The following is a 26,161-nucleotide window of genomic DNA, read 5'->3' on the forward strand; positions in this document are numbered from 1 at the left end:
TTACATGGTGATACAGCATCTTTGTTTCTAGGGAGGTTTTTTGGTCCAGTTACACTCACATTCAAGGTGCCAAATACCAGTAGAAACAGTACCAAAAGAAAAAAGTCCTATTCCAAACGAAGAACTATAAGATATCCTCTCCAAGAAATACTTGCATAGAGGAGAGCAAGTCGTCTAAGACTAGATCTTTGGTTTTCTTGGCAGAGCTTTCCAGAATTTGCTGAGCCAAGCAGAGATAGGAACAGTTAATCCTAGTTTATATATTTCTCTCCTGCTTCCACCACCATCTCACTCTCAGGATTCTGTAAACACATTATAAAGTCTGGTTTCTTTTATCTTCCTGTGCAGCTGACCACTAGCCTTACTTCAGTGAGTCTCTGCATGGTTAGGCTCAGATCATGTAATTCACATGAGTCGTGTCCACACACTGAGTATTTGTTTATAAGTAATAAATACTAGGTCATTCTCTCAATGAATATGCCTTCTATGTGCCTGTGCAAAACACTGGGCGTTTACACTAGTGAAAAAATAAACCCTATGAGGGCAGGGGTCATAACTAAAAGTGATGAGGGAGATAGGTATGATACAAGGAAGCCAGCAAATACGGCTTATGCATTTTATTCATGAAGGAAAAAATAGGAATGACACTGTGAAAGAAAATAGCAAGGGTAACTAACGTAAGGAGGTGACTGGAGCCAGGCTTGTGGCAATGGAGTTATAGAGAAATGTGCTTGAAGGTAGGGTCAGATGGTTTTGTAAGGGACAAGGGAGAGAAGGTGAGAAGAAAATCCCCAAATACGTTTTCAAGGCTGATTACACAGCTAGTTCTCGGTTACCTTTCTTTCTAGATTATATTTTCCCTATGCAGAAAAGTCACAGATCTTTCCTTTTTTAGCCAGCTTAGCTTTTAGTGAAGCTTAGGGACTCAGGCCAGTCTTGATTCTGCAGCCATGGTCTGAAATCTTACAAGTCGCTGTTTGTTTTACAGCCTACCAGGACTTCCTCCGAAAGCATTTATTCTAGACCAGGCTCCAGTATCCCTGGCTCTCCGGGTCACACTATCTATGTAAGTATCCAGTTCTGGAAGAGACACTTCTGGGGCAGGTAAGGAACTGGGATGCAGCAGTGCTGTGGGTGATCCAAAACAGAATAATTCAAAATGATTTCTATTTCTGTTATGAGGTCCTGTTTTTATTTTTGTAGATTAGTCTTCTCAGTCATACTCTCCTTCTGGTGATTGAACTTAATATGTGAATATGGCCATCGGCGGACCCATCAAGCAGATGTCCTGTAAAGTGCAGTGATCTGATGCAGGACTTTAAAAATTGCTGTGCCTAACTTGCATATCGATATTTGAAGATTAATTATACATTTTATAACACTGATACTGAGTGTTCTTAAATTCTGCCACAAAGATATTTAAATATTTAGTTTGTCAAATACGCAGTTCTTGTTTTGGGCCATCTGGGAGGATGTTTTGACCATCTGCTTGAGCTTTTCCTTCTCTGTAATAAATTTTAATAAATTTTCCTAAAAGTTTCCAGGCTTCTCTACTTGATGAATTCTACATAGAGTTTCTCCTAAGCTTATGTTGAGTTCTTTTTAAAACATGATTAAGATATGGTATAAATGGGCAACTTTCTAAAGAGTATGACTATGCTAAGGAAAGTGTTTTGGTTTTTGTTTGTTTCTAAGGTCTTCGCTTTTTAAGCAAGACATGAAAAGCAGCAATAATAATTCCCCAAAGAAATGAGAATGCGGAGTAATTTTCTTTCTGTTTAACTGTGCCAGGCAAAAGTGGACAATGAAATCCTGGATTACAAGGATTTAGCGGCCATTCCCAAGGTCAAGGCAATTTATGATATTGAACGTCCAGACCTTATTACCTATGAGCCTTTCTACACTTCGGCCTATGATGACAAACAGGAGAGGCAGAGCCTGGGAGAGGTAATAGGTTTCTAGAATTTGTGAGTTGTACAATGACTTACTTCTTTTTTGTGACGTGTGCAAGAACTACTGATTGGAATCTAAATAAGTCCAATGGTCCTTCTGATTGCCTACTGCTTGCAGGCTTCCATACCAGCTGCTTTGAGGTATCCAAACACCTATCATGCCATCCTTGTGCTGGGGAGAGCAGACCAGCCACAGAAAGCAGCAGTGAAGGATGAATAAGCCTTAGTCCTGGGTGGTGGGACAGCAGAACTGGCACTCTGGAAAGCAAGCCAGGGCTGTCGGCAGATTCTGTGAGCTGCACAAAGGGAGTGAGGGCGGGAGGGTCTTCTGGGGGGTCTTGGTCTTGGGACAAACTGAAGCATATTCATGGGGATCATGAGGAGAGTGTACCCCCTAAACTTAGCTGCAGTTTCTAGCATCTAAAGATATGATGTGTAAGATCAGAAAGAGTAGAGGGGTTGGGGCCATGGTTTAGCACAATGGGGCGAGCCGGGGCTCTGGAATCAGATTACCTGGGCCCAGCCCCGGACTCCTCATGCAGCGGGTGCAGCTTTGGCCATGTGACAACTGTCCGGAGCCTAGTTTCTTCATTTGTAAAACAGCTAGGATAATGATAATCGACCTCATAGGGTTAGAGGATTAAATAAACTGTCTATTAAAGATGAGTATTATATAATGTCTAGATAATTTGTTACTTATTAAAGTTAATCTATATAAACTAATCTACTAAAGCAGTTAGCAGATAGCCAGACTCACAGTAAATGTCTGGCAAATGACAGCTACTGCTATTGTTTTTAACCTGTCTTCTTGGGGCTTATTCGTGTTCTTCCAACACTAATGCTCCAGAAGCTGGAGCACACCATCTCAGCCCCTTGGGGTCCTCCCCTTCCCCATCCCTTCTCTGGGTCGGGGGTCCCAGGCTGTCACAGCCTACCCAGGTCTCATGGGCTCCTGACTATTTCCTCTGGCCTATTAAACTCTCTCTAATTTTTTTCCCCTCTATTTTTTTTAAATTGGAATCACCCGTGGACTAATTTGAGTCCAATAAGAGAGATGTTACCCAAGCAGTGGACCAAAATTAGCTGTTCAACCAAGGTTAAACCAGACTGTAAACTGTGCTTTGAGACCTTAGAGGAAGAAAAGGCATGAAAATGTGATGTTATTTAGTTTGTTCTCAATAATATATACAATATTTATTGTCTTATAATTATGTTTATATTTATTTATAATATTATATTGCTCTTTTTGTGTGTTTATCTTCCAGTCTGGGTTTTATTCCAGATCATAGCAGCTCTGTATTTCAGTCCTTTGGGCCCCAAATACTATCTGTTTTCATGTAGTGCCTCCTAGTGGTCGTAAAGCTGTAACTGCATCGCAGCAGCTCTCAGAGGCAGGTTGATTGGCCCCGGTTGTTCAGTTGCCATTGGGACCTGGAGAGTTTAGTTAAGGGGATAGAGGGCAAAGGAAGTTTCCTGAAGAAAGTACACAGGGGCTGGTCCTGGGGCAAAATGGATGAGAATTTCCTAATATTCAAGTCATACAGGCAAGGGGGAGGTGAGTTGTTTTATGGGGTTTGGGGAATGTGTGTATATTTCTGTGTATTTCCCAATGGCTCCATTTTGAGCAGTAAAACTTCAAGCTCCTGATCTGTAAATTTAAGATAAAAATAATACTTAACTTAGAGGTTTTCTGTAAGGATTAGGTGGGATATTTAGATTAGAACACGGCCTGGCACATAAGTGCTCAGCAAAATGCTTGGCTGCTGTCATGATCCACATCGTTCCTGTCATAGTCTGGAATGGTGACCTGCGGGTTTCTCTGGGCGTAGAATCTCGGTGGAAGGGTGCCCCAGATCAAAATCAGATGTATCGGTGAAATCTTCCCTGAAACGTGGATCTTACAACTTAGTAAGCTTTACAAGCTATTTGATTATTTATTCCTTTAGGCCCCCCAGAGACAGGCTGTAGCTTCACATGAGCCCGTGGGGCTTGAAGTGCAGAGTACAAGAGAGCCCAGCAGCCTCTCGCAAATTTGGGGAAAGGGACAAATTCTAAAGCTGAGAAATCCACCACTGGCCATGACCTTCAGAATGCTTTGATTTCAGCTCATTTCTATTTGAAAGCTTTTTCCGTTTCAATTGTAAACATTTCATTCATTTAGGAAATATTTGTTGGGTGCCTAATACGTGCCAGCCATAGTTGCTGGGCATACTTAGCTGTAAATGGAGTCCTTGCCCTCCTGGAGCTTGCACTAATGTTGGAAACAAACAGTACACAAACAAATATATAATTTTACAGGGTGATAGTGCTTTGAGGAAAAATGAAGCAGAGTAAGGAAAGTATGCCAGGGCTGGGTTGCTACTTTAAATAGAAGGGTCACAGAAGGAACTGCATGGTAGTGCATTTGAGTAGACACGTCACTGTAGATGGGGACTGAGCCCTGCAGGCATCTGAGTGGAAAGCACTGCTGGCAGAGGAGACAAGCATGGGCAAAGGCCCTGAGGTGAGAGAGGCCTTGGTCTGTTGACTGCCCCAAGGAAGCCTGTGTGCCTAGAAGGATGGAAGCCAGGTGAATGGTGGTTGGCAAGGCCACCAGAGCAGGCTGCTACAGGCCTGGTCATCACAGGCCTGTTTTAGTCATCAAACTGTTTTATGTGATTGCTGTGGTTATAATTTTGTTAAAAACCATGTTTATAAAATTCTTTGTTTCCACAGACACTAACTCACAGCAGTAAACAGAGCATAGTTTGAGCATATAGGGGAAATAATTCCAATTTGTCAAGCTTAATCACCTAGAGCAGCAAAATGTGTTTATCAAAACCCAGGTCCTTAGCAGAGACATAGCATCCATGATCTCCCACGGGCTTTGTCATTGTGTCGCTGTCTGAGCCTCATTCTGAACTTACTGAATCAGAAGACGGGGACAGGAAAGGGGTGTTGGAGGGGGTGTATTTTGAGTAATGTTCCCAGGTAATTTTGATAAGCAACTCTAATTAAAACTGATAAGTGAATACCATTATAACTTTAAATTCTTTTTTATTCTTCCAGTCCCCAAGGACTTTGTCTCCTACTCCATCGGCAGAAGTAAGTCCCATTTTTGAAAATTATAACGGGTGGAACTTGGGAGTTCCTTGGACCTTTCCCAGACTGGAATTTTTGGAAAAGGACATTAAACAGAAGAACAGAAAAACCGTGTGCAACATGATGCACATGGAATTCTTTACATGGAAGACATAGGACATAGCACTAAATTTCTTTTTAAATGGAGACTATGGGGTAAAAACAGCCTTCCACTGATCTGACCTGTGACTCTTAAGTGGTAGGAAAGGGTTTGCAGCCAGTGAAGCCACTTGTCCCGATGTGGGACTCTCTCCCCTAGTCCATGGTTAATTGATCTGAAATGCTGGATTATCTGAAATGGCCTGCAGTGGTCATAGAGTGCCCTATAAACAGAGCCAGCTTCATGGGAGGCCACTCCTTCTGGTCTAATTTCAATAGTCTTGCTCCCCTTCTCAGGGCAAACAGGTCTTTCAGTGGCTTTTATCCAGTCCGTCAGGTTGGCTGTTCCCGTAGGAATCACCTCCCGTTGTATGCAGATCTCACAGGGACATCAGTGACTGTTCCGTAGTGAGCCACAGACGTACTCTCCGCTCCGCAGCATTCAAAAGCTAAGACACAGCTACCAAATTATAGTCACTCTTGCAAGCCGTTTAGTAAAAGATCTTCAGGAAGCTAATGATACCAATCTGCAAAATGGAGTAGCTCCTTCACACTATACCCCTTGGTTTCAGTATTTTCTTGGTTTTATCCTCCCCTTGTATTGACCACCTACTTGGGTACAGATGGCATAATAGTGGCAGTACTGTACTCCATTGAATTGATATGCCATAATTTACTTCATTATTCCCCAGTGTGTTAAGCATGTAATATAAAGTTTTGTCTTTATAAATGGCGGTATTATAATTATCTTGGAGTGAATTTTTTCATTTAAAGGTCCCTTTTTATTACTGCCTTGGAATAAGTTACCCAAAGTGGGAAATGAAATTATTAGGTTTGAGGCTGCCACCAGATTGTTCTCCCAGAAAATCTACTTAAAACTGTCGTCGGATCAATGTTATGGACAGTGTGGGTTGGCAGTCAGAACGAGGGGTGAGATCAGAGTCAGGAGCTGGTTCCCAGGCAGGCTCTGCCTGTATGAAGTACACACCTGCACACAGGCCTCTTTCCTGCTTGGAACCTTCTGAAACCGTCTGCATTTGTGGAGAAGGGAGGTAATTCCCTGTGACCTACCTTAGTGTACAGCTCTGATGAAATGATGAATATGAACATGCCATCAAACTGTAAAGTATATTGTCCATGTGGCCATTGGCATTATTTCCTCTTTTCCCAGAGCTCTATCAACATCAGAGTTTTTAATTTTTATGTCTTAAAATTTTGGTAGATGCAAGTACTACAGGTTTTGAAGAAAAGCATTGGCCATGGGATGCCTGTTTGCACGCTTATTTAAGGAATATGTCCCTAAAATATATACGTGAATAGGTAGACATGATAGTTCCTGGGCAACTTTTGCACAACTTGATTTCACTTCACATGATGATGGCCTGAATGTACATCCTCTGCTCCTGCTGTCTCACACTGTTTCCAGGGGTACCAGGATGTTCGGGATCGGATGATCCACCGGTCCACTAGCCAGGGCTCCATCAACTCCCCCGTGTACAGCCGCCACAGCTACACTCCGACCACATCTCGCTCTCCCCAGCATTTTCACAGACCTGGTAAGGACAGCTGTTCCTGGGATTTACTCTATGTTACAGTCTATGTTTCTATGTGACTTTTTTTACCCCGCCACTGATAGTGTATTTAAAAATCTGGCTGCCAAATATATCTACCCCTTTCCCAGAAAAAAGTGAAAACTCATATCTAATTATAGTTTGTGTTATATCTTTTCTTGAAACATTTTATTTATGGTTATCTTCATTATGATTTATTAAATAAGTACACTTAACAGTGAACAGTTGGAAGCAAGGGAGATGTTTCTTTTCCTTTTTTTAGACTTGAAGAAAATCTCATCACTTTGAGACTTAAAATGATGATGTTCAAGAGAAAATATTCTGATGTGCCTTTTTTGGTATATCGTATTAATCTAAAATCCAGTATTAGCTATATGTTGATGGGGTTATTGTGTTTCTCCTGTCCAGGTACATGGTGTTGCTAACATGCTTGTTAAGCACCTTCTAGAAGGAAGTCCTGGGTATAACCTCAGGGTTGTATTGATAATTTTTAAGAACACTTCCAGCCCTAAGATTCTGAGTCAGACTTGGACAGCATAGAAAAACATTAGTGATAGATTTTGATAGAGAATATCAAATAGTAGTGGACTTCAGCTGACCTTCATTTGTGTAGAATTTAGTTCTTGTTACTATTAGTGGATGAAATAGAAAAAGAATAAAGATCACAGCACAGACACAGGATTCCCTGAGAAATAGATTCACACATAGGAAGATTCTGGCCTTCTAAACAAACTTGGGGGCGATGTATGCCTATGAAGACTTCACTTTAAGCTCCTTGCTTCTGCCCAGGCTGATGAGAACAAATCCATTCATATGCTAACTTATTTTATAATAAAATCAAAGGAAATGAACAGGAAATAAAAAGGCTGCAATCTTCTCTTTAAAGCCATAGATTTAATGCTTGTAGAGGATTGAATTTTTACTATTTGATCCTTCAGTGAGTTATAGTTTTCCCTAAGCTCATAAATATTTACTCAGTATTTGTTAAGTTACATTAAATGAGAATTTTCAGGAAATGAATTCCTTTTTTTTTAAATCATGTATGACTATATTCATTGTATTCAGGCCCTGGAGCTGGGTCTGGATTTAAGCCCTTATCTATGTGGATAGAGGGAAATCCTTTATGTCATCACCTGTCCATATGGCCATATGCTGAGGTCACTGAGACCGGAGCTATGCCGGAGCCATGACCTTGTCAGAACGACATGGGTCTCCTAGGAAGTTGTTCCATAGACCCCTGAATAGTGAGGGAAGTGGTCAGTCAGGGATGCTGTTTCCCTACCAGGTCATGTCCTTGTTGAGCACTAGAAGGTTTACCATCTGCTCCAGCCATGGTTCTGATGCCAGTAGCCTCTAGAACAGCCCCATCCTAAGTGCTCTTCTCTCTTCACAGTGTATTACGGATGCGCATGATGCCAGTTGGGGTTAATGGCTATTTTTTCACAGTCTCCGCTCTAAAGTGAAATTGGTGGGGCTCCGGTGGTGCAGTTGTTGTCAGTATAGAACACCTGGATGCCAGATGGTGATGCAAATCCCCTAGGAATGGGTTTAGTCTTAATGGCCCTTTTCCCTCCGAGGTACTGCATTTCCAGTTCCCCAGTGCTGCCAATACACAATTCTCAGGATCGTAAGCAGCTCTTTGCCACCCAGGGGGCACAAACAGGTTTTCCTTCTATGTAGGCAAAATAAAATTAAACTTCCAGTGGGGAGAAGTTTGCAGCTTAAAGAATCTGACTCTTACCTATAAGCACTCCTTTTCAAAGTTCTTGAAATGATGGTCATTTTATTTTTTCACATGCATTTTAGAGGGTTGTGTTTTGTCAAGTGCTTTTTGTAAAACAGCAGCTTTTGAGTGCAAGTCATGTGCCCTGTCCTGGCTCGACAGTAGCTGGTGTCATCCTGACAGAGAGGGTGCATTCTCAGAAAGTCACTCTGTACCCACCCGAGCCTGTTTGCAGACTCTCCCCACTTCGCCTAATCCTCCACAGGTGCATTCCTAACCCTTTTTCCTTCCTCCTCTTTCAGACTCCTGATTAACGTTCTTGGTTTCTTGCCCTTGGAACGATGACGCTGTCCCCGCTCCTGTGTTAATTTCTGTTCTTCTTTTCTGTTTCCACCTGGCCCTGCCCCTGCCTCCTTCTACACAGAGCTGCTGTCTCCTGGTGTGCACAGGTTGTCCTCCCTGCGCACCAGCAGCCTCAGCTCCGCCCACAGCGACTCCCGCCCCAACTCCCCCTTCCGACACCACTTCATTCCCCATATCAAAGGTAAGGAGGCAGCCTCCTCCAGGCAGCACCCTGCATAGTGGAGATTTATTAGCACCCTGGGAAGGCTAATAAGGTGTATCTCCAAGAGTTAGCTCTGAGCTCTGGGTCTCTCAGCATGCCTGCGTGTGTCATGGCTACACCCAGCACTGTCTTAGAATTGGCATAAGCTCTCTTATCAGTAGAAATATGTCATTTCTAAGGGCTTTAGATGAAGAAACAGGAAGTATGTTTAAGACTGTAAGATCCATTGTCTACTGCTTAGAAAAAAATATATATATATTATTATTTTGTTTTTCTATGTGTCAAAAGCAAAATATAATATATAGTTGGGGTACTCGCCCAATTTGGTATATGGTAAGGCTCTGCAAAGCACACTAGTATTTAGCAATGAATATCCAAAAGTTGTCTTAATGGTGACAAACCATTAAAAATATTAAAACATTTGGATAATACAAAAAGTTTTATGATGGTATAACTTAAAGTTCTCTCCTTGAGGTTACCCTTAGAGTAATCTTTTGATTTGTCCTGATTTCTGCATGATAGAGAAGAGAGGCTTGGCCTTCATTTTCAGGGCCGACATTTCCACCCATTCCCTCTGTTTTCCTCATTGTTCATTATGCTTCCATAGCCGTCCTCAGCTGGGGCTCTTATTCCCCTCCGTGTGTCAGGAAGCCAGGAGTCCCAAGGAGTCACAAAGGGGCCATAATTTACAAAGAATGTGAGCTCCCAGAAGGACGGACACTAACTTTTTCTGTGCTCTTGATTCAAACCGAATTAACCAATGAAAACAGCTGAAGGAGGGAGTAGCAGGCAAGATGTTGGCAGGGGTCTTAAGGCCTAAAGGCTTCCAACCCTGTGTGCCAAGTGCTCACACCCCTCACGCCTCTTTCGAGTAGCCTCATGTTCTACGTGACTGGACTTTTGTTTGCAGTCTACCCAAACTATCTTCCTTTTCCTCACTTGGATTTTTGAGCCTAAAATAAAGATGCACTGCACTTATCAGCATGCACTTATTTTCTGTGTCCTTTTTTAGCATTTACTATTTTTACTACGCTGTGAAAATCATACTGCTGACATGCATATTGAAGGCATGCCACTTGCCATTAGCGCAAGAGATCTGTCTTTTCCATAAGCACAGCACTTTCTAAAAATCTTGGCAGATTATTCAGTTATTATTGCTAATTAGTATTTGGAGGGGAGAAATCTCTGTTACCTTGATGTCCAGATGATACTTTAAAGAATGTTTATAAAACCATAAGAAATCATTAAACAAACTTCAGAGATGTATTTTAAAGAGACTTTAATATTGAAGCCATTGGCCAAATTAAGATTTTGTTCTATGTTTCTAATGTGCAAGAGAAAATCCATTTTTAATTCATTAACATGTAAGCTTTATTGTGTGGTTGTTACATGTTTCATCTTTCAGAAGAGATACTTTTTGTAGGAAGAAAAATGTCCCATGCTATGTACAGTTATACAGAGTTTGCACAAATAACACATCACAAAATACTGAGACTCACAAAACCTGGTGTCTGTGAGCAGCCTTATGGAGATGAACACCCCTATGGACACTTGGAGTCCTGAGTTTGAATATGATCTCGCTCACTTGCTAGCTGGGGACCTTGGTGTGTTGACTTGACCTTTGGAGTGTCACTTATCTCATCTATAAAACCTCTCCTAGGTCACTGGAGGGTGGGAGGTAAATGGCTCTGGTGTGTAATAAGCACTCGACTGTCTGTGTTTTCTCCCTCTTAACGCACTTTTGATTGCATATTCCATTCACTCTTCATAGCATTGGCGGGGTGGAGAGGGGCAGCTGAGGCCCAGGTTAAGTGACCTGGTCAAAGGCTCACAACTAGGAAGTGGCGACATGTGGACCAGACCCCAGGCCTTTCCATCCCTGAGTCATGCCGGGTGGGGGTGGTTTAAGCATAAATATATATGAGGTATAACTTTTAAAACAAACTTTTATTTTCCATCTCTTTTTAATTAGAAAATCACCTTCTTATTGAGGCTAAAACAACTACTTTCAGTCATTTAAATTATAAAATTAACAAATTTTTACTTTTCAATAGAAATACTAAATGGTTATGAAAATTACAATACCTCTGTATGCCTAAATGGTGCTTTATTACAAATGTAGATATACATTCTTTTCTGTCTTCAGTCTGAATTTGAAGCCTTGAAAAACACAGTCAAATGTTATAGGTTTAAATTATAAAAAGCATTAGGCCAAGAAGGATTAGAGTGGCCCTGAGTTTAAAAAACATCTAATAATCTCTCTCCTATTTTCTTCTTACCAGACATATGCCTATAGTTTGTTCATGTGAAATGGCTTATATATTTAAGATACAAAATATGATGTATGTAATGATTAGTTTTAAAATCAGATGAGTCTTTTGCTAAACTGCAAAATCATGGAGAATTTGTATGTTAAAGATACTGCTTTAAAAGCATAATATGGTTGAATGGCTACATGCTGATTCTCCAAGGAATTAGTTCTTAGTTATTTTGAAAAATATATATCTATTTACATGGAAGACCTCTCTAGCCCTTCGAAATTTCAGTGCAGAAGGTACCTATGACCATTTGAGAAACACATCTGAGATATCCTTAAAGAATCTCCTGGGGCTTTCCAGGGCCTTTCTTTTGAACATTTACATTTTATCTTGGAGCTTGTTTCATGATCTCAGGGGAATCATTTTTAAAACAAATGTAAGCTGGGAGCCTGAGGACCCCAGAGTAAGATGTCCATCTCAGCTAGAAGCAGGGGCCACTTGCCACTTTGACAGCCAGAAGCCTAGCCTCCCATTGCCAAGTTCACTTCCTGGTCCTTATTTCTAATGCATGTGGCCTAGGCCCCCAGGGTTCACTGAGCTGAGGATGCCTGCATGAGTTTTTAGCAGAGACGCACGTCACAGGCTGTCTCTCTGCTGCATTGGTTACTCCATCCATTTTCTGTAACAACTATGTTATTTTGTGATATTTTTTTGTCTGTCCTCTGACCTCCCTTCCAGCCTCATTCTATATCGGTACGTCATCGTTGGGCCATTTGGACCGGTGCATGCTTAGGGGTTTGGAAACTATTCTCACTTTGTTTTGGGCTTTGTTTGTGCTGTGTTTGCTGGGTTTCTCTTCCCTCCCCTTTGAAATACTGCTAGACATTCCGTTCTGTGTCCCTGAAGTATAAATCAGATTTGTGAACAAGAGGGCTACATATATTAAGTCTCTTTGAAAGGAATCTTCCTTGTTTTGACATAGATATAAGTTGCTGTGGTGCAAATATGTGTTTGACATTTGCTGAAGGAAACCTTAACACTTATTGAACCTTTAGACAAGGACCAGCAACCTTGAATTCTGCATGGAATTCTGGATGTTGCCAACCTAAGGACCCCTCAAAATACTCGTTCATATTTTGGAATATAAGCACTTAAAATCCAGAAAGCTAAGCAGTACTTGGACGAGTCCCCCCAGTAGACACATGCACACAGCCATTTCCAGGTTCTTCTCTTAGAACTTGTCATTTAAGCTCTCGGGGTGCCAAAAAGAGGATTGAAAGTGAAGGCAGAGCATTTGAATTTGTTAGTACAGTGAGCGTCCTGCAAGCCGCCCGTCTCCCAAGGACTGGAAAATTGACTTATTAGGCTGACGTGGACGGAGTTAAAAGTGAAGACCAAGAAATATGCATGTGGTAGCTGCTATCACAATAGTGAAGATCACCAACAACTTTGAGTGAACCAATACAAGGACTTATTTAAAGTAACAAAATGGCTATGAATGTGATATATACACTATTATCATTTTTAGGCAGTGTCTTAACTCTGGGCTGATAGATCATGACAATGATGTTAATAATAACAGCACCTTATCACATCTCATACATATATGATATTTCATCTGATGCCTATTCTTTTGCCTAAGTAATGAACCCAGCACAAAAATAACCTGTTATGGCCCTCATCAGATATTTCCTTCCAGGATAGAATTTAAAGTTTTACCATTTAAAGATAAGGTGTTCAAGTCAGAAAAGGGAAAGAGGCCTGCTCTTGGGAATTTTTCTTTTAAAAGTGCCAAAATTTTCATCTACTACACCGAGGGACAGTGACTGCAACAGAGTATGGTAGGGGACTCGATAATAAGGGTGAATGTAGTAACCACATTGTTTTTCTTGTGAAAACTTCATAAGATTGTATATCAATGATACCTTAATAAAAACAAACAAATAAATAGTAAGTGCTAAAATTTGGTAATGCCTTTGGTCTTCTAAGGTCTAATTATTTTGTACCTAGCAACATTAGACATCCTGAAACCTTATTCCCAATGAACCACTGTGACGTGTGGAGATCATCTTGGGCAGAATCACTTAGATGAGTGTGTTTCTGAGTCTCTCTTTATCTAGTGTTTTAAAATATTTTGTGGAGGTTTTAAATAATTATAGAGTCAAATCTACTTGCAAAGACTTGCACACACTAGTGTTTTTTCTAGCAACAAGAAAGGGCAATGGTTGCTGAAGACACACAGCCCAATACAGAACTGTGCCCAACTGGAGACAGCATTCAGCCAGAGTTCATCCACTGGAAATTCAGGCAGCTGCCTCTGAGGGTCATCAACTGTCTCCAAGAAGCGATGGGCTTCTTCTGCCATTTGCCAGCAGAGCATCTTTTTGATAGAAAGATATTTAATACTTGGTCAAATGCTATTTCTAATAACCTTAAACCTGTGTGTCCCCTATACGCAGAAAAATTTGTGTGTGCATAACAATGGTTCATAACTATCAAAACAAATTTAATGGCATTTCATCTGATTAGGTATTATGACCCAAACCTGTGAGAATATGTTCCTGAGTAACAGGAAGGTTAGAGGTGAAGGATTAAGAGGCAGGGAGCAGGGTGGTTCAGAAACCATAGAGGCCAGTGCTCAGGCTATGCAGTCTCGAGACATCTCAAATAACACAAGAAAGTTGAGTCTCTCTAGAACTTCTTTGGAGAACAGCTCACAAGAATGATCTTGGTTCTCAATTATGGATTCCCCTTGTGAATAATTTCTTTGTAGTTTGTAGGAGTAAACAGTTCTTATTAAGTGAACCAATTAAATTGGGGTTTTGAGGATCAACTTGAGCAGGAAAGTGACATAAAGAGAGTGCTATTGGGATCCCCTTGCTGTATACTAGCATCGGGCTGTCATTATCAAGAGAAAGATGACAGTTACTTCTACAGTGGCTCTTACTAAATTAGGCCATTCGTAGCTGTAGGAGTCAGCAGGTGGTCTACTTCAAGGATTCATTCACAGACATCTGTTAGGCACTTACTCTTGGCCAGGTATTATGCTGAGCACACAAAGGTGAATAAAACTTTCTTCTGATTCAGTAGGTTTAAAATTGAATTTCCTTCTACACATAAACCATATTCTTCCTTCCCCTGCTTGCCTTTACCTGTGTATTTTTTATTCACTTTTCCAGACATGGGCTGTTTAATTCTCTTTAGGAGAATGATAGTAAATGAAGTAATATTTTTTAAATGAGGCTTTTAGTAAGTCAACGGTTTGGATTAAGCTTCATAATATTTAGAAGCTAATATCTGGCTTCAATGGTAATGTCTACACTGTAATATACTGGGAGCTAGATGATAAACTGACCCTTGAGGAAAAAGACCAAAGTTTCAGAACATGATAACCAAAAACGTGGAATCTAAATGTGAGCCTATAATAAATAATTACTGCCCCTTTATACAGATATGTGCTCTGGTTATCTAAACATATACATACTGAGAAATTAAAACACGATTAAATATGTTGTTTTTAAACTCCAGCATTTGACATCTTTTATACTTTGCTGGCCAGATTTAGAGTAGTTTGACTTGAAGAAATTGGCTCGTGCTCAATCTTCTAAAGATCAAAGATTTATTTAAAATTGTTATTAATTGATAAATTGGACTTCATCAAAACTTAAAACTTTTGTACTTCAAATGACACTATCAAGAAAGTGAAAACCAACCCGCAGAATGGGAGAGATATTTGCAAATCATATATCTGAAAAGGGGCTTGTATCCAGAATAAAGAACTCTCATAACTCAATAACTAAAGTAATTAGATTTCCAATTCATTAACTTTTGATAGTCCTGCATCTTCTAATGTATTCTTGGATCAGATGTTTGCTCCAATGTGGGGTCGGAGGAGAATTTAGGGCAGTAGCTGATCTCTTTCTAATTTTGCACCAGCCTCCGTTCACCCCCGCACTTCTCCTGGTCCGAAGGGAGTGCCGGGGACTGTGGTGGCTCCCAAGGCTTCTGCCTCCAAGTCCCAGTGAACCTTTCCAGCCTCTTCCCTGTTTTCTCCTCCATGAATACTATGCTGTCCAGCCACAGTGGTCAGTCCTGTTGACCCACACACCATGGCCTTTCCTTCCTCATGATGTTCCAGCACTCTGGAATCTGGGCCTTCTCACCCTTCTGCCCGCCTGTCCACCTGGTGAGCTTACACTTTGATGCCCAGCTTAATCTAACATCTCTCTGTAGCTTTCCTGAAGAATCAGTGGCACCTTCACCTGGGTGTCATAGAATTTTTCATATACCTGAGTGATCACATGGTATTCTGTGTATCTATTGTAAGTCTATCTCCTTAGCTAGACTTGGAGCCCCTTGTGGGCAGGGACTGTATGTATCTCATTCATTTCCTTCTCCTTAGCGGAAGCTCAGCCTAGCAGGTGCTCAGGAATTGTTTTATTGCTGGAATTGCTAGACTAGGTGGAACCTCAGAGAAGCTTTTGAAGAACAAGATGGGAGAGGTATAAGTGGGCTAAAGTACCTGGAAGAAAGGGGTCTAATTCTATCACGTGTATTTCAAAGTGAGGAAACAGAAACATAGGCTGTCCTAACAGCACTTGGTATTGCTAAGGGGGAGCACTGTGTGACCCCACAGAGTCCCAGGCTTAGCCTTCCACCCAGAGGAACCCATCCCCACCACCAGCCTCTGTCATCATGCCTGGAAGTGACTGTATTTGGGTTTGCATATCCCACCCCTTTACATGCTTGGGATCTAGCCATCTGACAACTGATCCTGAATCATTAGCAAGTGACTTCCATTCCTTGTAGAGTGCTTTCCATCAAATCAGTTTACTGCTAGCTCACAGCCTTCAACCGCATGCTACTGGAATGACGCATCTTATTGCTAGCTGCTTTAACCTAATTCCACTTGACCTTGAACCTCTCTTTCGGAAAACTAAACAAACCTAAAATCACCTTTGCAAGCCAAGTTGATAAATTGAGTTTGTTTCTTTTGTTTCTCCTTTTTGATGTACCTCCTTCCAGCTTGTTCTGAATTTTTATTATGCTTGCTTGGTTTTCTTTATCACCCTCCCTTCTCTCATTTTGTTTTCTCCATTCTTCTCATTGGAGGCAATGAGCCGTCCAGCGGCCGGAACTCCCCTCTCCCTTACCGGCCAGACAGCCGCCCTCTAACTCCAACTTACGCTCAGGCCCCTAAACATTTCCATGTTCCAGGTAGGAGCTGACATGGTCTATGTCTTGGTGTCTGTCACAGTGTAGAATGTAGCCACATACCTCTGTCTCGTCTCCATTTCTCATGCTTTTTTAATTGGGATGCACACAGTCAACAAACCCTAAATTGCAGGATCTAACCTAGGGGGGGCCTTTCAAAAGCTATATATGTAAAATGCCAGGATTGTATTGAAAGCTTAAGTTTTCTCAAACTTTTCTGAAGTGAGGTGGAAGCAGAGGGTGAAGGAGTAAGGGTTGAGTTGCTTTGTTCTAATGTCTTATTTTGTTTTTACTAAAATTTTAATTTTACCTTGATACTAGCGCCTTCTATGATATCACTCTGTGGTTCCATGTCATTGACTAGTCATCACAATGGCGAACTAGTTATCCCCTCATCCTAAAGACAGACCACAGTGTTACTTGAGAGTACTTTTGTTTTCCTATTTGTCTCCAATGTGCAGATTCTTTCTATGTACGATTCAGAGGGGGATCAAGTTGGATCAATTGGGCGGTCCTTCTGCTGTGTTTAACCACCTCCATAGCCAACAGAGGTATCTTGCAATTTAGGCTTGGTGCTGTAAGCTTTGCCATAGTCACAAGCCTTTACTGTCACAATACAAATGGCAATTTGCCATCAGGAGCTGGAAGAATCAGAACTCATCAATATCTTGATGTTTAGGGTTAGCTCAAATTTTAAGGGCAAAAAAATTGTTTATCAGAGGTCATGATATCTTTTTTGAATAGGAAGTACATTGTTTTGCTTCTTTTAGCTACTCAAAGTAGTTTAATAAGTTTCCCATTATATTAATGTTAGTATATGTATTTGGAATCTGTAATCATTTTCCATTTACATTCTAAACTAACTAATAAAACAGAAAACGGTTCAGTAAGATTCATACCACTGAGATAGGACTGCTTTTTTAAAACAAGTTTCACTGAACCTTGAAAATCAATGTTGCCTGTTTGTGACTTTTTCAAATGAAGAATGCCCCACTGAGAGTCTAGTAACCATAATGTTCTTCATGTAATTGTAGATTAATGATAATAAAATGAATAATAATAAAAAAAAGAACACCCCACTGAGATACAGTGTCCAAGATTCTGGGGAAATAAACCCTTTGAAATTTCCTTAGTATTTGCAGTCAAAGTGAAATGGTAGCATAATCAAATGGGGTCCAATATAAATATATGAATAATATTTGGCATCTCTTTTCTTTTCCTTCCTTCCTTTTTTTTGAATTTGGCCTATATAAGCTAAGATTTTGTCAAATATCCTGTCAGCACATCAGACTAGCCTTGCATATAAAAACTGTTTCTGTGTTTGAAAAAAAAAATCTTTATTTTACTACATTGCTTTCCACTATTCCATTCATTAGTTGAAAAGTAAATTGAGCCGCTGGTGTCTGCTGGGAGCTCAATTTCTAGACAGTAGCAATTTGGGGATCTTCCCCAAAATGGTTATGTCTTCCTCACCATCAGAGTACATTCACTGCTTGCATTTCTTCCTGTTTTAATCCCACTTTTAGGGAAACGTGTATTTTAAATAAATGGCTCATGAATTAATTACATCTCTATCTACCCTAAGATGCATTACAAAGGATTCCATGTCACTTGTCTGTAGTAATTCTCTCATTCCTGTGATCTCTTCTTCCAATAACCTGAATCTTTGTAATACAAAAGTTAACCTCTGAGTTATTTTTGTTCAAGAGTCTTCAGTTTGGTTTGCCTCTTGGTTGATCTGTTTTTTCCCACTGCTGGACTGATTCCCATAATCACACACCTTTGCTTTTCATTTCCACAGATCAAGGGATCAACATCTACCGAAAACCACCCATCTACAAACAGCATGGTAAAACCCGCTTTCCTCTGTGTAGCTCTTACGTAGCAGCATCAGCTGAATTCTGCTGTCCTCTGAAAGGCTTATCTGCCTTGGAGAATAAAACTGGGGCACCCAGTGTACTCTGCCTTTATGGTCTCCTAAGATGCAAATATTGTGGGTTGGTTTTCCTAGCTAGCACTTAACTTGGGTAGGAAGCCCCTAGCCTATTTGCTGAGCCCATCAAACCATGTATCAGTCCACACATAAAGAAGGGAAAACTGGTCACACAATTCACAAATACCCTAACAAGACTTTTTTGTGTTATTTGTTTTGGCCATCAAATAATTTAACCAACCTCTATAATAATTTTAATGAGCTTGCAGTTAGTTTAAAGAATTAAAACTGGGAAAAGCCAGCTACCGAGAAAAACTAATTTGACTAAGTCTATGTCAACTTGACTGTCCAGTTCCCCAGTTTCTCATGGGGCATGCAGACATCTGTGCCCTGTGGTGGAGTGGACAGGTCGCATGCTGAAACAGAGGTCCTAGCCCTGCTCCCAGCTCTTCACCTCTGTGATATGGACATGATCTCTTTGTCCCTTGGTTTTCTCATCAGCAAAAACAAGTGACTTAGGCCAGCTTGTCTGAAATTCCTGCAAACTAAGCATCAGTGATAGAGATTTTAAATTGTGTTTTCCTTTCCTGGGAATATGGAATTTTTAACCCCAGGAAATCACAATACTAAGTGGAGGTCACGTTTCCCTCCACCATTATTAGGTCTCTATAGATTCATCTGCCATAAATCTTTATGAACAGATAGAAAGTCAAGACTGATCTTCAGGTGATTTCAGAAAATTACCCACAAATTGCGCCTGGAAATTTGAAGGCTGGCTTTAGAATCCAGCTGATGTTAATGAGTCCTTAAGGATTAGGATGACATGAAAAGCAAATAAAGTTGGAAATGTATAAGGAAAATATTTAAGCCAACATTGTAGGGAAAAAAGGAGAATTTATGTATTGTAGTGATTCTAGAACTATTATTTTTTTCATCTTTTTCTTTTAAGATATTCATGCCATGTGCTTGCTTTTTTAAGTTTATTAACATTGTTTTTATTTTTTTTATGGTTTAATGTCTTCTCACCCACTCATTAACATGTGAATGTTTACTGACTTCACCAATTCCCATGCGTAAGTACTGTTTGAAGTCATGCTTTTTTTTTTAATGTAAGCATAAGGCTCCCAGAGTTTGATTTCTCAATGTAGAAATTACTTTTTTTAATACTTACATGTCTAGGACTCTGCCTCTAAACAAAAATAATCAAATAATTAAGACTTAAAGAGATTAGATGTTAGGTTATTTATCTGGAAGAGTTTAGTTGACTTCTTTTTGTGAAACTTACTGTGGTTTTACTGTTTATTTTCAGTAGATCTGTTATAATTAAGAGTAGCACAACCAGAACAGAACTTCCCAAAGGATATCCTGCAAAATAGGTCCATGCAATAGAAATAGATGTTACAGTAATACCTAGTGTCAGTGGGAAAATGAAGTCACAATTTTTTTTGTAATGCAGAACTACTCAGTCTTAGATATGCTAACACATTTTGTCTTTTTTTATGAAGAGGGTATAGTAGGCGGTGTTCTCCAAGCCAAATTTTTTTCTTCTCATGAGGTTAGAGATTCAGAGAAACACTGTTTCATGCCTGGCCAAGACTTTACCCTTCATTATCACATAGAGTGACCTTGGTCAAGTCACTTAAGGACAGTGACACACAGGGTACTGGAAAGGTGGGGAACTAGAGCTGAAGATTCAAAAAGTTATTTCCAGATATTACAATATGTGAGCCCAGGGAAGAAGAAAGTTTTATTTAAAGCATCATAAATTTATTTTGAAATGTTCAGTAACATCCCAGGCCAGTTTGCAAAATTAGCTGGAATCAGGGATTGACCTTTTAACCTGGTTTGCTTTGCTCAGTCTCTGTGATTAGATTTGGGGCTGGCTCTAAGCCATTTACAACTCTAAGTAGAGCCATTAAGAACTCAGTGAACTAATGTTGCTGCTAGTCTCACTTTCCTGGTTTAAAAATTGGATGGCTCACTTTTAAGTGCAGACCCTTGAACAGAACACTGAGTATTTTGCGTATATACATACATAAGTCAGCATAGGTAAGTCACAACACTAAGTTCCTGCAAGCTGAAAGTGGATTTTCCCTTTTCTATTCCTAGCACTCAAGAATGGATACATAATAACTAAGGATTAGAATGAACTGGACCAATATATTTGTGGCTAAGAAGCTGCAAAGATACAAAGCCGTCCAACTCTCTTATGATTAGCAACTACATCAAATGACAGCATCTTGCTTTTAGACTCTTCATTTCAAATTACTGATTCAGATTTCTAATTTTGTTCGAGAAGAGTATTGTCCAATGGAACTTTCTATGAGGAAAATGTTCTGTAACTCTGTTGTCCAGTATAGTAGCTACTAATCACATGTGGCTACTGAGCACTTAAAATGTGGCTAACGTAACTGAGGAACTGATATTTAATTGTATTGAATTTTTGTTTTATTTAATTTCATTAATTTAAATTTAAATAGCCACATGTAGCTACAGCTAATACTGAGTGGCACGGCTCCAGAACAAGGTTTTTCAGATGCAGAACAGATGTAGAAGGAAGCTTTGCTTCTGGCAAAATATAAGGACAATGCTACTGGTGATAAACAGCTTTCTGGAGTTGAAACTTTTGCCAGAGAGCAAGGAACTTTGTAAGTGGGTTGTACCACCAGGGCTTTGCAAACCAATAGCTAAGCTCCACCTGATTCCCACCTAGATGCAGCTGCCCTGGCAGCCCAGAGCAAGTCTTCAGAAGATATCATCAAGTTTTCCAAGTTCCCAGCAGCCCAGGCTCCAGACCCCAACGAGATACCAAAGATTGAGACGGACCACTGGCCTGGTCCCCCCTCACTTGCCGCCGTAGGTATGCAACTGTTGCAGCTAAGCCAAAGGGCCAAATGGCTAGGAGCTCTCAAAGTGCTTAAAGATACTCAAGAAAAGGTATCCTATCCTACAGATTTTTAAGAAAAGTATGACCAAGAGGTATAATAGTGAAAAGAACTAATGTGGTATTAACATGGATGCAAAATGCTTCAAAGTCACAAAAACCCAACCACCAGAGCTTTGTGCTAACCAGAACTACTGAGATGCAGAACTGGTCTGAAGCTAATGATTTGCACGGGCTCTCAGAGTCACCACCACAAAATCAGTAACTCTTTTGAACATAACTGCATCATAGCCTCCTACCAAGAACACTTTTCTGTATACTTAAAGTTTAGAGGATGAATTTACCAAGTGTCCCCAGAAGCGTGACTTCTTTCAGTTAAATTTGTTAGACTATTTCTGGGTTGTAATTACAATTCTCATCTTAACACTGAAAGACTTCACTTTTCTCACTAGATCATGTCTTCCATTACTAAGAAGGGCTATTAGACTAGCAGCTGTTCTGAAATATTACTTGTGTAAAGTTATATGACTTTTACACATATCATTTTCATGAATTGTTTGCTAAAATGTCACATGTGAGCTGTTTCATGCTTTGCTTTCAACCACGAATTTATACTTTAGAATTGTGTCTGTGTCTTTCCTGTTTTGTCAGTAGTGAAATCGCTTGGCCTAAAAAGTATTAGCAAACTCAGAAACTAAGACTGAAATTAGTGAGTCAGCTTTCCAAACATACGACTAGCTTATCACATTTCTGTTGAAAACCTAAAAGGCCTTCAATTTTCCAAAATATCCAAATTTTCTTCATCACACTATTTTTCATCAAATTCTCTTTGGAATAGCTTTTACAAGCAATATGAGTGTGTCTTAAAGCAATTTATAATTATAGAAATAGTTGAAGGAGACTCTACCTTCTGGGCTCATTATTCACACGTATTCTTTACATTATGTTGACTTAAGATTTATCAAATTCCTGCAAATTTGTGTCTATTAATTTTATTAGTGTAGATTAAAGAGAGAAAATGCCCATTGACGTTTATGGTTTTTAGGAATTAAGAGTCAATCATCAACTTTTCTCTGCTAGTCCATGCCCTTCAGTCAGTTCTGCAGGCCTTTGAGGTTCCTACTTCGGTCACGTTGCTTAGTGGAGTCACTGAAACAACTACACTTTCGGGGAGGGAGAATTAACATTGCAGTTTTGAAACCATCATCACTAAATAGCTTCAAGCTCTTTTGGATTCCAAAAATGAAGAAAATTTCTGGTCCACTAATCAAAATGAGAAAAACTGAGGCTATTAGTTAACGTTAATTTTGGTTAGATTAGCAAGCTTTCCTGTTTCCTCCCATAGCCAGTTTAACCCAAGCAATTTAGAAAAAACAATAATTACCTTAATTTTGCAACCATTCAGACAGATTCCTCCTTCCCACTCCCTGTCTCCCCTTTTCCAGGAAGCTTAAAAATCATACATGATCTGCTATATTATACCAAAATAAGTAACTTTTTAGCTGTTTGAACACTTTTTATTGACCCACGAATCAAAAAACTCTTTTGTGAACATTTTTCAAAGGATTGAGGGAAGGGAAACATTGGAGACCCATCCCTTAAAATAAAAATAAAAAGCACGTTTGTTAATGAGTTTATTAAGGGTAGAAAACAGGGTGACAGAATGATGACAAATCTAAATATTCAGAAACAGAGAAAACTACAAGAGTTTAAAACATCGTGAGAATGTCTATCATACCTATTTGGTATATAGATGAGCTTGGATTCCTCTCGTCCAAGGAATTGAATTTGAAATTGAAATTTGAAAAAGGACCTCAGGAACATCAAAATAATAACCGTAAATGCCCCTTCCACCTATAGGGAGCGCTGACCCATAGCCACCGGGCTGACTTAGATCCAGTGGTCATGGCAAACCAAGTTCTAATTGAGCAGATCACTGTTGGGAGGCCAAAATTCATGCCTTTTTGATCACACTTAGAACTGGCTTGTCAGTGGGCCCGCTGTCTTGAGAAGCCAGCCAGTCGTGCCGAATCAGTGGTAGGCTCTGGTTTACCTTGTACTGTTGACAATGTTGCCAGCCTGACAAGGTGAGCACAGGTGGACTAGTCCCTGAAGATCCCCTCGCCATGGTGCTAACGTGAGAAGTTGTCTTTGCTGTGGAATTAGGAGCCGACATGAGACGCAGATCTAGTGGCAGAGAGGAAGATGAGGAGGAGCTTCTGAGACGCCGGCAGCTGCAAGAAGAGCAATTGATGAAGGTTTGTCCTTGAACTGCTTTGCTGCGCTCTTCCATTCCGTTCCGCTGATGCATGTCTTTGAATGACGGCTGTGGGCAAGCCGCCAGGATGAGCAGGAGGCGGTCCCGCACCTCTGGGGCTGGCAGTCGGGTAGTCAAGGCAAGATGGGTATCGAGGGACTCCAAGGCAGAATACACAGTGGGCTCTGGAAGAGATGACCAGGAGGCTGGGGGTCTGAGGGACGTGGGATGTTCGGGATTGTGTAAAGAGAGCGAGATACTGCATGTGCTGTGCACGTGAAGAATGGATGCCAGGGGCCAGTCGAGCCAAGGTGTCCACCGAGCTAGTGTGACACCTCCCTTCCCTCGAGCGGGCTCTGCAGAAGGAATTCCCTGGGGATTGAGCATTTCTCCAGGTCTTCCCTCAGGACTTGTGTAAGTTGTGTGTATGTCTGGGCTAGGAGAGAGGAGAGAACTTGAGTGGGCTGCCACCAAGAAGCCCTCATTATACCCTCCTGCCTCTAGCATGAGCCTGCAGCACCTCAGAAGACTGAAAGGATAGTCAGTTTACAGCCTGGGGTAGAGGGAGCCAGGAAATTATAAACCATCCCACCAATAAGGGACTGATGAATCCCTTCAAATGGCATTTTCCAAAGATAATTATGCAGGAAATGCATGTGACATGATATATGGAGGTTGTATGGTTAGTTATATGGAGGGAAAGGATACAAGAGTCCATTTATAGCATGATCCCGGTTTTGTACGACATGTGCATAGAAAAATACTGGATGGATATAAACCGAAATGTAAATGGTAATACTTTCTGGGTGGTGGATTACCGGTTACTCTTCTTTTCCTTTTGGATTTTCTAAAACCTGTACAATGAGCAGGTTTTACTTTATTTTTTCTTATTTTTAAATAAATCAATGTTATTTCTTTCTAAAGAACAATGTTCCAAAACTCTCTTTTCCCACCTAAAATCCACACCCACACACACCTCCTAAGGTCACCTGCTGGCGCTTTGGGTGAGAGCAAAGGAGAAAGAACATTCTTCTGATTGGGGCCGGGCTTAGGGAAGTGGAGCCCTGATAATGAAAAGGCTAAGGAGGGGTTCAAGGTCCAAAACCTGGGCTACCTCTTGAGGAGCCACCAGGCTCTGGGACTGTCTGCATCCGGGCCTCTCCAGGCTCAGAAACTTCCTTCAGGACCTTCGAAAGAAGAAATTGCAGCTGCATGAAAGTGATGGCAGGGTTTGCTTTCCTTTTGCTTTGTGAATAGCTCAACTCGGGCCTGGGGCAGTTGATATTAAAAGAAGAGATGGAGAAGGAGGGCCGGGAGAGGTCGTCCCTGTCAGCCGGTCGCTATGACTCTCCCATTAACTCAGGTGAGCAGCACGCCTACATAGCACTACATCTACATGGGCCAAGAAATGAAGACTTTAGAAAAAATGAAATACCATGCCTATAGGTAAAGAGGCCTTTTAAGTTCCAGAGCCAGAATTCAACCCCAGCTCGGCTCCCTCCAGAACCCAGCAGTTTATGAGGCATCTATGCTGTTGATTGATGGGATGCCCTCTCCCAGACCTCCCAGGAACCCACCTGCAGTGGGCCAGTGAATCTGATAACTTACACGGTTGGCTCCCAGGCCAGTTAATCCTGCCATGCCAGCTGGGATGTGGACTTAAGCATCCAGATAGCCCTGGGTTCAAATCATTAGTCTGTTATTTACAAGCTGAGCAACCTTGGGTAAGATACTTAACTTCTCTTAGCCCCAACTTCTTCTCCCGTAAGATGGAATAATTACAGCACTTTTAGAGCTGTATCGAGGATCCAGAGATAAAGCATCTAAGCACTCTTCCTTCCCCACCCCACCTCAATCACTGCCCCCATAATCCCTGCCTCACCCACATATGACAGCACTTTGTGAACATTTGAGCCCAATAATCTGTGCATTTTTCTAAATCTTCTATTCTGAAGGGTAGAAGATGCACTGCTGATTTCATTTAAGAATTAGCCTTCCAGTCTCCTAACAACTGCTCTTTTTTTTTGCCTTTTTTCTCATTCAGCTTCACATGCTCTGTCATCTAAAACCTCCTCTCTCCCGGGCTATGGAAGAAATGGGCTTCACCGGGTAAGAGTGTCAATTAATTGTTTCTGAGTTTATTCCCCATTCAGTCCTGGTGGAAGTGCTGACATGTTGTCTGGATATGCCTGACACTATGATCTCAGTGTTGGAATGTAAAGAAAACTGCCATCTCCTTGATCTCTTTGTAAATTACTTTGACTTATCGATAAGATTGAGAGAAAGAGAAATCGACTTTAGACAGAACAGCTGTATAAATTTATAGGAAGACTAGATTAATTGATTGTGTGGCAGATATTTCCACAATCAACAAAGGTAATTATTTGAGCTAGTATCTCTACTGTAAAAAGATATAGGAAAGTATTGGAATCACCCTTCCCACAAAGCATAGAACAAATGTAATTGCGTGACTCCATGGAGAAATGTATTTTTATTTATCCACAAGAGATACCTGCTTACCAAGGGCCTTCTGAGCAGTGGCACTGGACATACTACAAAAGACAAAGGGATTTCATAGTAATAGA

The 26,161-nt window shown here is 40.7% G+C and overlaps 1 protein-coding gene across 22 annotated transcripts in view; it reads left to right on the plus strand.

Annotated features, from left to right (window-relative positions):
- ABLIM1 (actin binding LIM protein 1) overlaps positions 1 to 26,161 on the plus strand; it is a 288,553-nt gene that overhangs the window by 253,397 nt on the left and 8,995 nt on the right. For 7 of the 22 annotated variants that reach the window (XM_073240363.1, XM_073240358.1, XM_073240365.1 and 4 more), the window contains 12 exons: positions 989 to 1,066; positions 1,792 to 1,947; positions 5,001 to 5,036; positions 6,598 to 6,727; positions 8,890 to 9,009; positions 12,027 to 12,041; positions 16,401 to 16,505; positions 18,304 to 18,351; positions 21,149 to 21,295; positions 23,486 to 23,577; positions 24,834 to 24,939; positions 25,621 to 25,685. In XM_073240363.1, the coding sequence (XP_073096464.1) occupies positions 989 to 1,066; positions 1,792 to 1,947; positions 5,001 to 5,036; positions 6,598 to 6,727; positions 8,890 to 9,009; positions 12,027 to 12,041; positions 16,401 to 16,505; positions 18,304 to 18,351; positions 21,149 to 21,295; positions 23,486 to 23,577; positions 24,834 to 24,939; positions 25,621 to 25,685 (1,098 nt within the window). The remainder of the gene's footprint in view (positions 1 to 988; positions 1,067 to 1,791; positions 1,948 to 5,000; positions 5,037 to 6,597; positions 6,728 to 8,889; positions 9,010 to 12,026; positions 12,042 to 16,400; positions 16,506 to 18,303; positions 18,352 to 21,148; positions 21,296 to 23,485; positions 23,578 to 24,833; positions 24,940 to 25,620; positions 25,686 to 26,161) is intronic. The other 15 variants (XM_073240367.1, XM_017654275.3, XM_073240372.1 and 12 more) reach the window with 11 other exon arrangements.

This window comes from Manis javanica, chromosome 7 (assembly GCF_040802235.1).
Source record: "Manis javanica isolate MJ-LG chromosome 7, MJ_LKY, whole genome shotgun sequence".
Taxonomy (NCBI): Eukaryota; Metazoa; Chordata; class Mammalia; order Pholidota; family Manidae; genus Manis; species Manis javanica.